At 47.3% G+C, this 17952-nt stretch overlaps 1 protein-coding gene across 6 annotated transcripts in view; it reads left to right on the top strand.

Moving 5' to 3' along the window:
• The window catches only part of AAK1 (AP2 associated kinase 1), a 125846-nt gene that overhangs the window by 71978 nt on the left and 35916 nt on the right, over positions 1–17952 (top strand). For 4 of the 6 annotated variants that reach the window (XM_077805961.1, XM_077805959.1, XM_077805960.1 and 1 more), the window contains exons 9-16: positions 1208–1311; positions 3397–3476; positions 5801–5955; positions 7390–7649; positions 9408–9632; positions 12919–13148; positions 15260–15417; positions 15995–16111. In XM_077805961.1, the coding sequence (XP_077662087.1) occupies positions 1208–1311; positions 3397–3476; positions 5801–5955; positions 7390–7649; positions 9408–9632; positions 12919–13148; positions 15260–15417; positions 15995–16111 (1329 nt within the window). Of the gene's footprint in view, positions 1–1207; positions 1312–3396; positions 3477–5800; positions 5956–7389; positions 7650–9373; positions 9633–12918; positions 13149–15259; positions 15418–15994; positions 16112–17952 lie in introns of all 6 variants that reach the window. The other 2 variants (XM_077805964.1, XM_077805962.1) reach the window with 2 other exon arrangements.

Here is a 17952-nt window from a genome sequence, read left to right as displayed (position 1 = left end):
TGGACTGTGATAATCTATGTGGAAAACTAGGGAAATAAACAACCATTTGGGTTAAGATTGCTACTGAAATTTGCACAATAAGCCTCTTTATGCAAAAATGTTTCTCCAGTAATAAGTCTATTTGCATAAGGAGCCACAGTGATTTAGCCTTGTGATAAGATTTCATCTTCTGTGAACTGAGAAACAGAAGTAAAACGATTACAAATAACCCACTGACTCAAGTGACTGTGTAATTAAGGGTACGATGCATTACTCTCAGCAAAGCTGGAATATCTTGCCTGCTTTCAGTAGAGCATTTGGTTTTGCCAGTTGTGTGTGAGTAACGCAGACTCCGACATGTTTTCAAAATAAGCTGATACTTCTCCATATGCCCTGGTTTGAGCAGATATTAAACTGACTTCAAGTTTTATGTAGGGGACAAGTCTGTGCAGATGTTTGTCCTTCAGCTACTCTCAGGCAGAGATGGGTAGAGCACTAGAAAGTTTTCTGTTGTCGTCATTGTAGGGACTAGAAGCCTCAAATGAGATCAGCGCTCTGTTGTGCCAGCTGCTATACATACGCATAGCAACAGCTGGTCCTTGCTCCAAACAATTTACTATCTAAAGAGCCGAAATAAAGGGTTGGAGAAAGGATCTGTATCCCTGATTTACAGTTGGAGAACTGAATTATAGACAGGGGAAGTAACTTGGCCCAAGGACACACCAAGAAGTCCGCTGACTTTTACTGTCAGTGCACCATTTAAAACTTCCATTGGTAGGTGAATATGCTTGCCTTGGCTTGTTTAGGAAAGTAAACTGACTTGGTATTTTAATGAAGGAACTGCGGCTGCTCCTGTTCCCACTGATGTCAAAAAGAACCTTGCTATTGCCTTCAGTGAGGCTCCATGATTGCGATAAAAGACTTCTTGGACGCTCTGAGCCACGATATGTACGCTGTATAACCCCATCGAGTCCAATGCAAGATTTGGTACTTGGGTCTATATGTGTAGAATCCATACAATTGCAGCAGAATAAGTACATTAAGTACACAGTCTCTTGATGCCTGTTAGAGATTTGCTGTCTTGCAATCCAAACTTGACCTGGAAGGTGTGGCTCACGTACCATGTGTATATATGGCAGACATGAGCTACATGATTATCCATGAATCTGCATCTTCTAATATTCAGCACCCAAGTCTTCTGATAAATTTTTTTTTTTTTCTTTTTTAGGGTATATGCTTGAACCAGACCCTGACAAGAGACCTGATATTTACCAGGTCTCTTACTTTGCATTCAAGTTAACAAAGAGGGAGTGCCCCGTCCCAAATGTACAGGTGAGTGACCATGGACCCTTTCAGTGGAGTTGGGGCTTGAATCCATCTGAAGGTTCTTTGCGCTATTATTCCTTATCTCCATTTAATTCAGGCTGCTGGAGGAAACCCATTGCTTAGTTTGTGGCTCTGGGGTATAAGAATGGCAGATTGCTTGTCTGAGACCACTAGGAATCAGTGCTTGCACAAAGGACAGGACACGTCGTACCTAGTGAGCAATACAGGTAGATGGTAGATTAAACGCTTTCTGGGGAAGATAACTAGTAAAGTGCATGGAAGGAAGTAATTTTGCTGTTTTCATGGTGGCATCCATCCATCACCATGTCTAAAAGCAGCAGCAGCAGAAGGGGTGATGAGATTTGACAGCTTCTGTATGATGTGAAAATGCGGGAGGCTAGGAAGGATAAATCTCTGGAGGTTTGGATCTACAGGCCCAAGAAAAATCAGCAAATGCTCTCCGGCTGAGTGTTATCAAAGGAGGCAGTGAAAACATGTCTCTTGGAAGGAGAGAAGGGGGGATGCATTTAAGTGTCCTTCTTTTATGTGCACTTCAGTTTTGGGACAGGAGCAAAGGCAGGTCGCAATGATTGAACCCAGAAAGAGGACAGCCCAGGGGATTCCAAGAACGTTGCAGCAAAGTACAAGAGGGTGGTGTAGGGGGGCGGTTTCTGTGTATTGCACTACGCTTGCAATGACGCTCTCTTCATTAATGTCTTGTGGTATTGGGAAGTGGGGAAGGGTTGGGATGCTGCCCATGTTGTTGTTCCGTGGGTATTGGAAGCCTGCTCGTTGCAGGTGTGAGGGAGGTGGGGAAGTTCACAGTATAGCTACGTTTCAGAATCGATTCGGTCTCTTAGCGCATTTAGGTTGAAACTTTCCAAAGCGATGAATCAGACCCTTCGGTGGTGGCTCAAGTTAGGGTCCCCCAAAACTCGGTAGTTCCTCTAGAAAATTTAGGCCTTCATCTTTTCCAGCTGATACTTAAGCAACATTAAATGACTACGTACTCCTGGTGTTTACATGAGTGTAAGTAGTAATGGAAGTCTTGCAGGGCTACTAGACAAACCATGGGCGGTGCTACAGTCATTCGTGTGAAAAATGGGGGCGACCCTGAAAATTAGGAAAACCGGCCTATTGCATCCGTGGGTTCCCAGGCCTATAATGAACAGAAGCGTATGCTGGTTTTTTGGTTTGGTTTGGTTCTCCACTCCCTATGGTGTGTGCGTGTGTGGGGAAACCCCAACGCCAGCCCTTGCAAATCACTTACTTACTACCATGCCCGGTTTACCAGTACGAGGCTGTCATGGGGACCTTCTGTAGAGGTGTATGTGTACATGGCAAACTAGACCATGCTTGTGAAACTGATTTCCAGGTGAATTCTTCATCGCGTATGTAATCTGTGCTGCAGTTGGGTTTGTGGCTATAGCCTGGTTAACTAAGATTAGCCAAATTCCATTTAAAATGTACAGTAAATGTAATACAGTCATCTGATGATGTTATTTAGTATATCTTGTTAGAATCCAATTCAAAACTGTGGTTTACAGGTGCTTTATACTGTGTTAAGAATATTTGGGTGGTACAAAACTTTCATCCAGTCGCCTAAAGATAATGGTTTGGAGACCTTCCCGGTTTTTCCATTCCGCTTCTGATTACATTTCTCTTGTTTGGAGCATATTTCCAACTTTTTTTTTTGTCATAGTTAATATGTATGAAGTTTCCATACAAATATGAACAAATTTTATTCATTAATCTATATTTGTTACCTTTTAAAATACCCATTTGTGTCATGTCAACCTTCTGTTTGTATATTTGTGTTCAAATTCCACAAACAGTAACCAGACACTACAAAATTGACTTGGTCCTGATTTATAAGGTTGTCTGTCGTTTTTAACTTTGGAAGGGTTTCCATGCTCTATTTCCCAAGGCCATTAATGATGGGATAGTTGTCATTTTTGAAAAATGAGCTAATTTGACTGATTTAGGATCCTAAATCCCATTGACTTTGCTGTGGCTCTTTTACAAACTTTATCTACAATCCTGCATGATTTCTACTTTCTGTAGTAAACTCAGTGGTTTTTGGATTTTCAGAATTCTCCGCTGCCTGCTAAGCTCCCAGAACCAGTGAAAGCTAGTGAAGCAGCTGCAAAAAAGAGCCAGCCAAAGGCCAGGTAAGAGCATCTGTCTTTTATATATTTCTCTTTTCATCTGTGTCTTTTTTCAGATTTTGAACTGTTTCCATTAAAAAAAAAACCACCAGTGTTCTCATTTGGCTCACCCGGTAGAAATAGTTTGAGGTTTATACTGTGATCCTGGGACTTGTAATTTAAAACAAAAATGCCCATTAAAGTGAAAGACAGCAAATGGCAAGATGAAAGAGTTCTTTCCTCGTACGCACAATGCTGCGTCTGAGTCAGTTGCTAGATTTTGTAAACTAATGGCACTGTTTCAGTGTAACAGCTTGAAGTCCATATGCCAAAGCTTTCAGTCTGTACTGCAGCATCCCTACTAAGGGCTTTATCCAGAGCCTATTGAAACGAGTAGAAAGACTCCTCTTTACTTCAGTGGCCTTTGGGAGAGGCGCCCAGAGTATAAACCTGCAGAGCAACCACATCAACTTTGGTAGATTTTTTTTTTTTTTTTTTTAAGGCCAGGAGGATCCAGTATGATCTAGTCTGACCTCCGGCAAAACATGGACCTGACAACTTCACCCAGCGCTTCTGCTGGAGCTAGAACATCTCTTGGGATGACAATCAGCAAAGATCTGGAGTCTGCCAGGGATTGAGAATCTACCACATAGGGAGCATATTGCTGTAATGCATGTGTTTTTTCTGCTCCTTGACCTTCTAATAGCCTTGGATCAGACTGTAAACTCTTCAGGGCCCTGAGTACATCTTTTATATTTACTGCAGAGTGACTAGTATATTCATAGCCCTATGTAGATAACAATCAGACTCTGAAAGAATGCCTCTTGTGATGTCGCAAAAAGAAAAGGAGGACTTGTGGCACCTTAGAGACTAACCAATTTATTTGAGCATAAGCTTTCGTGAGCTACAGCTCACTTCATCGTGCTCAAATAAATTGGTTAGTCTCTAAGGTGCCACAAGTACTCCTTTTCTTTTTGCAAATACAGACTAACACGGCTGTTACTCTGAATCTTGTGATGTCCTCTACCTACTGGCAATTAGCCCCAGAAGTTTCCCTTAGTAGTATTTTTTATACCCGAGCTTCAATAATAATAGAGTAATTTCTTATCTAGCTCAGCGATCAAAAAAAATACTGAAAGACATTAAGATGTCTTGAGCGCCGCATGGCACAATAGTGCCCTGTGGGTTTGCATTATTATGGGATGATAAATATGAAGGGAAAAGTATAGTACCTGATACTTTGGTTGGAGCCAAGACAGTTCATTAAGAGTACTTTTTAAGATGCCAATCTATATAGTTCTGCTTCAGGATGCCAGCTGCCATAAAGCGAATTCATTATGCCCTTCATCTGCTCTTCCATAAATCTATAAAAAGTCCAAATTTAAATAGTATGTTGTGTCAAACATTTTGAATGCATTAAGCGATTTTTGACAAGTTCTAGCTGTCCAGCAAGATGAAAAGCCATAATCACAAGAGCAGGCAAAATGAACGTGCTGGATTAATTTTGCGAGTGCATTTGTTTCAACTTCCAAATGACTTGCAGTAGCCTCCATAGGAATGACTCATGTATATTTGCTCCAGTGTGTGTGTCTTTCACTTTGATTATTCACTTGCTACTTAAGCACTGTTGGCAACAGTCAGAGCAATGCTATGTGCTACCCTCCCCAGTTTGCATGGTCATGGAGGGAGTTCTGCAAACCAGGTAAAGCAGCAGATTGGGAATCAGGAGGTACAGTGTCTGTTCCCTTCTCTGCCACTGCCTGGCTTGGTGACCTTGGGCAAGTCCCTTCCTCTGTTGGCCTCATTTACTCTCCCCTTTAAAGTGGGAATAACGATACTCTCTGACCTTGGTAAAACACTTCAGTATCTACTGATAAAAGCACTGTGTAAGTATTAAGTAATAAGAAAAGGAGTACTTGTGGCGCCTTAGAGACTAACCAATTTATTTGGTCTCTAAGGTGCCACAAGTACTCCTTTTTCTTTTTGCGAATACAGACTAACACGGCTGTTACTCTGAAACCTGTTGTTAAGTAATAGTATTTTTACAGAATAATCTTGTTGTTACTGGCCACTGGGCTAGAATGTTGGTTTGCCTGAACTTTGCAGGTAAATTTAGTTCTTTACTCCTTCGCCTTACTTAATGGGAATCTAACAGGCTTTTGATGTAGATGGCTCTGATTTATGGTTACCTTATGTCTGTCAGACCTATGTAACCATAGCAGTGTCCTGCTTTGGGAATCCCTGTCCATGGTGGTCAGTAGCCCAGTAAAACATTTTTCATTCAAGCAGCTAATTGGAAACAGTTTATCTTCTATTCATGTTTTTGTTTTGTTTTTCCCCCGACCCAGGCTGACTGATCCCATTCCTCCAATGGAAACATCCATAGCTCCACGTCAGAGACCTAAAGCAGGACAGACACAACCCAACCCTGGAATTCTGCCTATTCAGCCAGCCCTCACCCCTAGAAAGAGGCCCACAGCCCAAGCAGTCATCCAACCACAAGGTGAGTCGTGGCCGCCTTACAAAATCCACAGAACAGAACCTGAGCATGCTCAGAAGCTCCTTGAATTTGCCTAATAAAATTCATTCCAACAGTTCAGTCCTATGGCAAAAATTCTGTAGAACCGAGTACAGAGAGAACCGATAGTCTTACAGAAATTGAACAGGCTTCTAAGGAAGTTTAGTCTAAGAACTAGAGCTAGCTGGTACCTTTTTCAGTGGGGAGGAAAAAAGTGTGTGTTGTTTTTCTAGCCACCAAAACTTTTTGCAGAACTCTTTGATCCTGGCCAACAGTTTGTAGTTTTTGTTTGGGTGTTTTTTTTTTTAAATGAAATCTTGAAAATACTTTGGTAAAGTTTTTTTTTTTTTTTTTTTCAATTGACAGTAACATAAACACTGTGTGTGTGTGTGTTTTTGGAAACTTTGTTTTCTTTCAGAGTAACAGCCGTGTTAGTCTGTATTCGCAAAAAGAAAAGGAGTACTTGTGGCACCTTGGAGACTAACCAATTTATCGGAGCATAAGCTTTCGTGAGCTACAGCTCACTTCATCGGATGCATACTGTGGAAAATGCAGATGATGTTCTTATACATACAAACCTTGAAAAAATGGGTGTTTACCACTACAAAAGGTTTTCTCTCCTCCCACCCCACTCTCCTGCTGGTAATAGCTTATCTAAAGTGATCGCTCTCCTTACAATGTGTATGATAATCAAGTTGGGCCATTTCCAGCACAAATCCAGGTTTCCATCCCCCCCCACCCCCCAACCCACTCTCCTGTTGGTAATAGCTTATCTAAAGTGATCACTCTCCTTAAAACCTGGATTTGTGCTGGAAATGGCCCACCTTGATTATCATACACATTGTAAGGAGAGTGATCACTTTAGATAAGCTATTACCAACAAGAGAGTGGGTTTGTGAGGGGAGAGAAAACCTTTTTGTAGTGGTAAACACCCATTTTTTTTTTTTTTTCAAGGTTTGTATGTATAAGAACATCTTCTATATTTTCCACAGTATGCATCCGATGAAGTGAGCTGTAGCTCACGAAAGCTTATGCTCACATAAATTGGTTAGTCTGTAAGGTGTCACAAGTACTCCTTTTTTTTATTTTCCCTTTGACAAACGGAATTTTTCACAGGAAACTTCCGAAAACCCTAAATTTCCTGTGAAAATCATTGGTGCTGTCTGACCTGCTCTGAGACTCTAGACAGCCGAGCTGAGAACCTATGGATTTTTGGAACCATTCTATAGCCAGGGATACAATTCCCTATTACATCCCCCGGGATGCTCCTGAAGAACAATAGGATGCTCCCTCTCTTGAGGACTCTTCTCTCAGGGGAGGCCGAGTGTAAGCATTGTTCCTGGACCCTGCTGGAGCTCTGCCAGGCAGCGGGACCTTTGCATGCTCTGATCTCTACTTACGTGGTCTTTCCCCTCTTAGTGGCAGGCCCTGCTGCTTTGGGTAGTGGCCAGCCCGCCCTTCCTGCAAGCGTTCAGCAGCCTAAAGCACCTCCTCCGCAAGCTCAACCGCAGCCTGCCCCTCAGCCCCAGCCCAAGCAGCCGCCCGCTCCTCAGCAGACCCCAGTAGCCCCGTCGCCAGTCCCTTCTACTCAGCCGCAGGCCACCCCTCCGCATCAGCAGCAGCTCTTCCTGAAGCAGCAGCTATTGCAGCAGCAACAGCAGATGATGCAAGCCCAGCAGGTAAGCATGGCCGCTTCTCCGTGCATCCAGCGCCCGTGCTAGGCCACGGTGCCACAAGGTGGCAAGTTCAAATGTCTCCAACGTGTTCTCAGCAGAGGCACAAAAGTGTGAGAGGAACGAGGAGGTTTCTTTATTCTCTTTTTTCGATTGTTAGCAGCTGATGACTCAAGGCACTATCAGGGCCTCATTGGGTTGTGCCGTGTAGCTGAGTGGGGAAGAGCCCTGAAGAGTTTACAGGCTAAACAGGCAAAGGGTGGGAGGCAGGATGAGGAACAGAGAGGCAAAGTGAGTTGCCCAGGGTGTCCCAGCACTGACAGAGCTGGGGACGGAACCTAGGTCGTCTGCCGTCGAGGCCAGAGCCCTACCCAACAGACCAGGGAATTCTTAAGTAGGCTGCTTGGAATTAGTGAAGTTGGGACTCCGCCAAAAAAGCGCTGTGATGGTCTTCATGACCTCCAGCGGCAGGACCTTGTCTTGGCCTTGCGTGTCACTTTTCCATAGCACGGCGACTGCTAATGCTGCACACTGATTTACTGGTCAATTGATTGCACCATTTTGGGAAAGTCTCTCTTCCAACTAGAGAGATGAGGTAAGTGAGGGAATATCTTTTATTGGACCAACTTCCACTGGTGAGAGAGAGACAACTTTCAAGCCACACACAGCTCGTTTTCTGGTCTGTGTTAAGCACCATGCAAGCTCAAAAGCGTGTGTGTGTGTGTGTGTGTGTGTGTCTCTCTCTCTCTCTCTCTCTCACCAACAGAGGTTGGTCCACTAAAAGAGATGACCTCGCCCACCTTGTGTCTCTAACTTCCTGAGACCAACGCGGCTATAACATCACTGCATACAACACTGGAAGATCTTTCTCAGCCAATCACCCACTTCCGTAACTAGCCAGAAAAAGTTCACCGATAATTCACCGAACAAATCGCATTAGTCCATCTGAACAGTGGGGTGTTTTGATGTACAATTGCTGTCATTCGACCCAGCATGAGAAAAGCACCCATCCGTTGACTCAAGGCTGCTGCTTGCAATCTAAGCAGCTACCGATGGAGTGTTATAGTCCCGTTGGCTTGTCCTTTGGCCAAGCGATATGTGTTTAATTCTACTCTCATACTCTGTGACAAAGTTGCTGTAATTACCCGTGCTATAGACACAGTATGTTTAATGTCAAATGGGGCCCAGTGCAGGTGCAAAACTCCCCATTCAAGACCAGGCCTGACTGCTAAACAGGGGAAGGGATGTTTATGCTGAATATGTCTATACAGCAACTAGACACTTGCAGCTGGCCTGTGCTAGCCAAGTCAGGCTAGCAGGGTTGTTTCAGTGATATGTAGACTTTGGGGCTAGAGCCCGAGCTCTGGGACCCTGCAAGGTGGGTCCAAGTCCAAGCATCGTGAGCCTGAGTCGGCTGGCACAGGCCAGCTGCAGGCTTTTCTTTGCTGTGTAAGTGTACCCAATATAACCTCCGTATAAGCCTAATGCCCGATTGACACGTGGTCGAGGGAAGCCTTTCTTAAACTTGAACAGGTAGGTGTGTTGACTCAGGGTCCTGCCATGAAGATACCCGCCAGACAAGGAAAGAGGAGACCTTCATCTCTTTAACATTTGATAAAGGTGGGAAGGAATAGAAAAGGTTTCTACGTTTTAGGGCACAACTCCAGTTTCCTAGTAGCCCTTTGCAGACGGCCTCGAAGTCGTCATGGCTTGTTTTTATTTCCCCAATTGCCGTGGCTCTCCATGTCTGTCATGGCCCTGCAGTACCCAGCGATGCCGCAGCCAGCGGTGTCGCCGTTTCCAGTGATCCAGCAGGGGGCGCCGGCGCAGCAGCAACTGATGCAGAACTATTACCAGCAGCAGCTGATCGCCCAGCAGGCAGCCATGCAGCAGAAGACGGCGGTCGCGGCGGCTCCGCCAAAGCAACAGGCTCCAATGCCGCCCCAGCCGCAGGCTGCAGCCCAGCCCGCACCTGGGCAGGAGCAAGTGGTAAGAACCAGCCAGGCCTTGAAAGCGGCAGAGAAGGGAGTGAGTGGTGGGGAGGGGGAGGACTGAAAGTGCAGTATAAGTGCTGCTCCCTGGAGGAACGCTAAGCGCTTCCCGGGCCCAGACCCAGCTCGCGATCTGCCTGGCTAGTTGAGTGGGGGACGTAATCCCGGTTCTGTGTCCCCCAGGATTCAGCCCAGAGGGGTGAGGGAATAAGGCATTCTCAGGAGGCCTCCAACTCCAGTACTTGGTACCAAGCTCTAGCTGTGGGAGCCCGTCTTGCTGCTTCTAAGGTGCTTTCCAAGAGACAGGTTTTGTTTGGGCTTTTCCCGACCAGAGGGTGCTGGATTCTCTGTGGAAACTGCCTCCCGGGTGCGCTGAAGTTGGGTCTTCTGTAGCAGAGCGGTGTAGGTTGAGCTGAGAGAAGGGAGGAGAATAACTTTCCCTCTCTCGTACAGAATAGACTTAACCTGCATTAAGTGTCTCTGAATACATACGGCAAAGCTGCTCAACCCTGCATGAGAGGCATCACACGCTTGTCACTGATGGGGAGGGGGGTGGAACTGCAGCACAGAGATGGATACTGCAAGTCAGGAGAGGAAAGAGGGCCCAGTGGGGAGGGCACAAACCTGGGACTTGGGAAACCTGAGTTCAGTTCCTTGCCCAAGTCACAGAGAGTGTCTGTGGCACAGCAAATCACTGAAGCTTTCTGTGCCACAGTTTCCCCCTCTGTACGGTAGGGGTAATAGCACGGCCCTGCTTCACAGGAGGGTGTGAGGATACTGTCGTTACAACTGTGTGAGGTAAACCGCTACGACAGCGGGGGCGGGGGGGGTTACTACCTGAGATTAGAGCGGAGTGCAGGATTCCTGACTCTTAGCCCCTTGCTCTGAAAATCTGGTTGAACAATGTGCCCCATGAGGAGCCGGCGAAGGGTTTTCCCTACAAGGTCGTCGAGACATGTTGATGCAGAGGTAATGCTAACGTATGGCATAAAACTGATGTGTTCTCTCCTGGAGTGGGCTGACCAAGGTCAGTGGGTAGCGCTGTCCCCCGCAAAATGTGCCAGCATTCGTCTCTGAAGCAAAGATTGTCAAAAGTGACTAGAATTGAGTGCCCAAACGGATGCTTTAGGGACATGGGTGTGGGGGTGTTTTTTTGTTTTTGTATTCTCCCCAGGGGGCAGGTGCTAAACACTCCCTGAAAATCAGTCCACTTTAAGGAGTCGTAGATTGCTAGATTCCAAGGCAGGAAGGCACCATTGTGATCATCTAGTAAACACGGGCCATGAACTTGGGCATCTGCCAACAGAAGCATCCAAAATCAGGAGTCTCTGCTCTAGGAATTCTTTTGGGGCGTTCTCTGGCCTACATTATACAGGCGGTCAGACTAGATGATCACAGTGGTCCCTTCTGGCCTTTTAATCTATGAATGATTCCACTCCTCTTAGAGGAGTAAATTCCTGAGACTTATTAAAGAGCCATTCTGAAGGTGCCTGGAGATCCTTTGACACAATTCAGTTACGTGAAAATCTTAATTTTAATAAAACAATCCAGTGTGAAAATTCCCCCCCATCCCCCAAAAGGCAAAATACACGGCAGTTCCCATTCCTACAGCAACCAGAAAAAAGCATTAAGTGTCTCATTTTAAAAATGAGCAGTGAGACGACATCTCTCCGTAGCAGGCTCTTTCGGCAGAGAATGCCAGGCGTGGCCCTGACAAGGCCTTTTCATGTTGCATAAAGTTTTTTGATATTACGAGCCATGTATGTTTCTGCCGAGATTTCAGTACAGCCCTTCCCTCCCTGAGCACACTGTTTTACTGTGACCTACAGAGAACGACATAAGGTGGGTGCATTGGAAATGGTCAAGACCAACCCATTTCTCACTGTAGTGCAATTCGAGGCTTAAAATGAAGCAGGTGAAGGAAAAGATTGCTCTTGATTGCCTTCCACATGTGACCCTGCAGCAATCAAACTCCATGCTGGGTGTGCGTGGTTTTTTTTTTTTTTTTTTTTTTGTTCCAGAGAAACAGAGGGAAATGTCTCTTTCCTGGTTTGAAGATGGACCAAGATGCTGCTGCATACTGGAGCAGAGGCAGAACAGAAATGCCCAGACTTGGGGAATAAAATAGACAGATTTCCCATCTCTTTCCACACTCCTGTTTTTTCCCTTTTTAAAATGGGGATTGAGCTACAGCTGGATCGTGAAGTCACGCTTGGCAGGCTGACTTAGAAACCAAGTGGTGACAAATCGGACGATTATTTAACACCACAGTCTTTTTAGTGGGTGTACATGTATATGTATCTCGCAGGAGTGAGGCGGTCAGAAAACGAAACTACTTCTCTGAAACCTTTTGAAGTTCTCATTTCAAAGGCTTCAGAATTGACCCATCCTGTCTTCAATTTTTGTATCGAAAACATTAGGGACTGGCATTACACCCTTGAACCTCCCTATGCAGTTCCTTCCCCTCTGGCTGTTAAGACCTTCCACACACTTTGTTACCCCACTCCCTCCTGTCCAGCCCTTCTTTGTTCCTTGGTCAAGCTCTGTGTACTCTGGTTATGTTTAATAGTGTTGGTTCCCACAGCTGAAGGACAGTTTTGTGTCATGCTGGCTATGTCCTGTACCCCCCCACTGTCTGAGCCACAGAAGATAAGAGCTCACCTCTGCTACCAGCTAATCAAGTTGTTCCTTTAGCTCAAGTGCTCGGCTGTGGGTTTCAGTGTTGGAGGTTCTGGGTTCTATACTCACTGACAGCCTGGGGATGGGGGCTTGAAACACGTGGCTGGCTTGTGTTTTGGAAGAAATTTGTATCCTGAGCTGTGAAGAAACTATTACATCCAAGGTTTCTGTGGAAATCCCATTAAATCCATGGGGCTCCAACCCCTGTTAAACAGCTAGCACTCACAGATATTTTGCTCCTTAATCCTGTTCCCGCTACAACCTCTAACCCGTCCGCCCAGCCGACAAGACTTTTGGCCTCTCTGGTGAGAATTTTTCTGCCCTGGTTGTGAACCGTTATGCCTCGTTATGTGGCGGCTGCCATTTCTCTTTTAGCAGCACACGCCGAATCCATCTTCCCTCCCAGAGCACCAGCGCAGCTAAGGAAAGTGTTGTCACTTGTGATTATGGTTAAATGGGACCGTAATACTGTAGGTCAGTGAGGCTCTTTGAGTTTTCCCCTGTTCTGTTGTGCTGTGTGAGGTCAGGGCCCTGGACTACAGTAATGCTTCAAACACAGCCATTGTTCACGGATGAGTAGCTTATACATTTGCTTCCCTTCCTAGAAGCAGGCCCCGATAAGACAACAGCAAAAGCCTCAAACAACACCGCCTTCAGCTGTCCAGGGGCAAAAGCTGGGCTCCCTCACCCCTCCCTCCTCCCCCAAGACTCAGCGTGCGGGACACAGGAGGATTCTGAGCGACGTGACGCACAGCGCGGTTTTCGGGGTCCCGGTCAGCAAATCTACCCAGCTCCTGCAGGCGGCTGCTGCTGAGGCCAGTCTCAACAAGTCCAAGTAGGTGGCTGTTAATTTTGTGATTTGGGGGGGGGAGATGCTGTTTGTCCAACTGTTGAATGGAATGCCCAGAAAGTGAGATTGAGTCAGCCCATCTGGGAATCCCAGTTTCGTACCTCCCGCCCCACCATGCCCCAAAGCCTCTTCCTTGCCCAGAGAAGGAGAAAATCCCAACTGCTTCGGCTCTCTCGATGTGCCAAGCAAACTGGGACCCCCGCCCCCGATGGACTACGCGGTGGGCAAGAAGGTTATCAGTAGCTTCTGGATCTTGCTTTGCATGGGACCCCAGCAATCCTTTGACCGATATTATGAACACAGCGCATGCAAAGAATCTGCTCTGTTTCATCCGTACCATCAAACCTGTAAAATCTGGAGGCTGCCACATAGCATGTTGGATACAGTTTTTTTTATTGCATGTTACAATACAGCATTTCGACAGGGTTCCCTAAGGAAGCGGTTTGCCTTTTGAGTTATAATTTTTGGTTGAGCCCCCCCATCCTGCAAACCCAGACAAAAATAGACGCATGCAAAAGTATACTTGATAGCCTACTCATAAACCTAACAAAGACCTTAACACTGCTTTAATTTACCTACATCTGGAAGTTTCAAATACACAGATACTAACTGACTGACAGAGCCAAGGTTTCTTCAGCAGCCGGCCAGGCTGCACTGTTAGGGCAGGGCCAATTACTGCCCCCCGCCTCGGGTTTTCAGGGTGGGGGAGGGCATGTGCAATGGTCTCTGGGGGCCGAACCGGGGCACGGAGGCTGCTGGGAGTAGAAATCTGCCTGGCCGTGGCAGATGTTGGTGCTGGCCCACTGAGGTGAGTCAGGGATGGAGGTGGCCGTGTGGGGCTGGCACAAGCTTCCTGGCATTGCTGCGGGCCCCCCAAATGTTCCTCCGTGCCCCCCATGGTTTGAAAACCTCTGCTCTAAGAGCACAGAGGCCCTAATACGAGTCTGTCTGTCTCCCCGGTGTGAGTAGTACAGTAGGCACTACACTGGCAGGTCCGACGAACCCAGGCCCTGCATCACTGAACTCTAAATAGAACAGGTGTAGGTGCAAGCCCTGGAGTCCATGGAGTGCTTGGCTCCCACCGTTTTGTTTACTCTGTTGTTTGCCCGTCTTCCCCAGCCCCTCCGCCCTCACCGCCAGCGCCCACGGTGCAGCTGTCAGATTAATGCCCTGTTGTTCCCTCCCACCCCTTGTTTTGTGGTCTCTCAGCTATTTCCAGGATACCAGATTAATGCCGGTTCTTATGAAGGTTGTCAAGGACCTGGCTGTGACTTGGGTTGGGGGACACGCGTAGTGTGAGTTAAAAGGAAAAGCAACTCGGGCAAAAAGTTCATGGATGTTACGGCCAGAAGGAACCATTATGATCATCTGGGCTGACTGCCTCCATTGCAGGGAGTCAGAGTTTAAGGCCGGAAGGGAGGACTAGGTCCTCTAGCTGATCTTCTGTATGTCTCAGGCCACCAATACCACTCAGCACCTGCTCACTAAACCCACCGATGGAAACAAGACCGTTAGGAGACTAAACTCTTATGTGCCACAGACAGAGAGTAGGCGGGATTAAGGTGCACCAATGCTCAAGGCCCCTCAATGGCAGGAAAATGATTAAATGGGATGTACTCAGATGCTGGAGGAGAAGTCAAGAGGCCCCTAAGATCACTGCCAATTTGACCTGGCGGGAAATTTCTTTCCCGACCCCATACATGATTATCAGTGAGACCCTGAGCAAGTGAGCGAGAACCAGCCAGCTGACACCTGAGACAGAGAATGCTCTGTGCCACCGCAGAGCCTGTACCCATCTCGCCCAGTGTCCCATCTCCAGCCGTGGCCATCTCTGATGCTGCATAGGAAGGAGATCAAAAAATTTCCCAGAACACATGGGAGGGGCGGGCAGGGAAAATCCCTTCCTGGCCGCTGCTGGTGGCTGACTGAAGCATGTGCTTTAATAACAAGACATAAACTGGAAGTGAGCCCTAAGGTTGTTGAGCCCCACCACCTACCATCTCAAGCAACCCCTTCATCCAGTTGCGCTCAGAAAATTTCCTGTTGACTTGCCTGGTTACTAACATCCATGTTTTGGTTGGGGGGGATGCTTCTAGGTCTGCATCCACAACACCATCCGGCTCCCCTAGGACCTCGCAGCAGAATGTCTACAACCCACCGGACGTCTCCACGTGGAACCCATTCGATGACGATAACTTCTCCAAACTCACGGCGGAGGAGCTGCTGAACAAGGACTTTGCAAAACTGAGTGACGGTGAGTTTACCGGAGAGCTTCGGCGTCCGCTAGTGACTGGCGTTGCTCCCTTCTGGACCTGGAAAAGCGGGAATGGCATAACAGTGGGGAGATGACAGTAGCTATAGGCTTCTGAAATGCTCCAGTTACAGAGAGCTCTCGTGAGCGTGAGAACCCTCAGAACTAACCTGTTAACATTGTGCATCCAGTATCTTTGTCTCTTACTGGGCATGTGACCTCCTACACAAGCCCTCCAGGATGCAGTGTTCGTCTGCCACCCCAGTCACTTCTGCTCATGCCTTCCTCTCAGTGAGGTCAGGGAGATGACTCAAGGCCTCGGGTAGTGCTCCCCGTGAGTAAGGATGGTAGGCTCTGGCCCTGATGAGCCTACCACGGTATAGCCATTACATTGCTGCATACAGATCTGCAGCCCGCAGATGAAGCTACATGGCTTCATGTGCGAATGATGGCTTGCAAGAAGTATGAGTAAATGTTCTGCCGTGGCATTTTTAAAGCTGTTTTAAGTCTATAAAAGTAGATCAGCTTCAAAATGGGAGCCAGCGACCGTCGAGCGTAACCCGACATTCTGGAATTTCAGGTAAACCTCCAGAAAAGCTTGGTAGCTCCACAGAGAACTTGATTCCAGGCTTTCAGCCAGCTCCATCGACAACACAGGCAGATGCTTTCACTTCCTCTTCCTTTACAGCTGGATCAGGTAAGCACGTGAGCGTACCCTGAAAGAGCCTCCTTTCGAGATAATACCAGTGGTCGGTGGCAGTGGCTTTTCTGCAGCCCCCCGGAGGCCCAGATCCATTCGACTGACCTTATTTCTTCAGACTGTCGCCTCTTTGGGCATCTCAGTAGCAAATACAGGACAGACGTGATATCTTAAGTGAAAAAGGATGGCAGGAGGGACGCATGTATTAAGGCATGCCCTGTGATGGAAGACCTTAGCCTGGGAAACTTTAGTTCATCTCAGTTGGCTAATGGACACAATGAATGGACACCGTGAGGTAGCTCTTCGGGGAAGTTAGACACCGAATAGACTCCTTGAAGTCCATAGGAAAGTCGGAGCCTCTCCCTACTAGCCATCATAGATCATACAGTAGCTGTTCTATACTCAAAGACGTAGTCTGGAACGGTTGGGGTCAGGGGAATTTGTTGGTCAAAACTTGCCTGACTCCTTGAGAGAAATCCGACAGATGTGCCAGGTGATTCCACTTTGAGTGGCTATGATGGGATATAGAATCCTAGAAATACAGGGCTGGAAGGGACCTCAAGAGGCGATCTAGTCCGTCCCCTCCGTGCTGAGGCAGGACTAAATCTACCTATATCATCCCTGAGGGGTGTTTGCCTAACCCTGCCCTTAAAAACCTCCAATGACTGAGATTCCACAACCTCCCATGGTAACCCGTTGCATTGCTTTCATATACGCTACAGAAAGGATGTGGGCAACTTGAAGAGAGAGTCCAGCGGAGGGCAACGAAAATTATCAGGGGGCTGGCACACATGACTTACGAGGAGAGGCTGGGGGAACTGGTCTTATTTAGTCTGCAGAAGAGAAGAGTGAGGGGGGATTTGATAGCAGCCTTCAACTCCCTGAAGGAGGGGTTCCAAAGAGGATGGAACTCGGCTGTTCTCTGTGGTGGCAGATGACAGAACAAGAAGCAACGATCTCAAGTTGGGGAGGTCTTAGTTGGATATTAGGAAACCATTATTTCACTAGGAGGGTGGTGAAGCACTGGAATGGGTTACCTCGGGAGGTGGTGGAATCTCCATCCTTAGAGGTTTTTAGGGCCTGGCTTGACAAAGTCCTGGCTGGGATGATTTGGTTGGGGTTGGCGCTGCTTTGAGCAGGGGATTGGACTAGATGACCTCCTGAGGTCTCTTACAACCAGGGGTGAAAGTAACTTAAAGGACTTAAGGGTACTCCAGAGTCCTGAGCAAGGAGCGTGGCCTCAAGGGGAAGAGGCATGGCCTCAACCGGAAGAGGCGGGGCCTTTAAATACCTGGGCCCTTTAAATCACCGCCAGAGCCCTGCCGCCGCTACCCCAGGAGCCCGGCAGCGGGGCATGGGCGGAGATTTAAAGGGCCCGGGGCTCCCCACAGCAGCTGGAGCCCGGGGCCCTTTAAATCACTGGCCTGGGGAAGCTGGTCTGGTCCAGCACGCCGAACCAGACCGTACCGGCTTGCTTTCACCTCTGCTTCCAACCCTAATCTTCTATGATACTTCTAGTTAGGTTAGATATTAGGAAAATCTTTTTTAGATCTCCCTTGCTGCAAATTAAGCCTACCCACAGTGGACATGGATAACAATTGATCACTGTCCTCTTTCTGAAAACCTATTACATATTTGAAGACTTATTCTCCTCTCCCGCCCCGCCCCGCACCAGTCTTCTCTTGTCTAGACTGTCAAGGAGGCAAGGCTGACGCCATCATTCTGCCATGGGATGAAGGGAAAAATGCTGATTGCACTTAGCAAAGATAAAGAAAAGTATGTGGGCGGGGAACACCTTTCCCTGCTGCAGAGAAGGAGCACACGGTTGCTTAAGTACA

Source organism: Eretmochelys imbricata, chromosome 26 (genome assembly GCF_965152235.1).
Source record: "Eretmochelys imbricata isolate rEreImb1 chromosome 26, rEreImb1.hap1, whole genome shotgun sequence".
In the NCBI taxonomy this organism is placed as follows: domain Eukaryota; kingdom Metazoa; phylum Chordata; order Testudines; family Cheloniidae; genus Eretmochelys; species Eretmochelys imbricata.
Note: the sequence above shows the minus strand (reverse complement) of the source record. Positions and strands in the feature narration are given on the sequence as shown.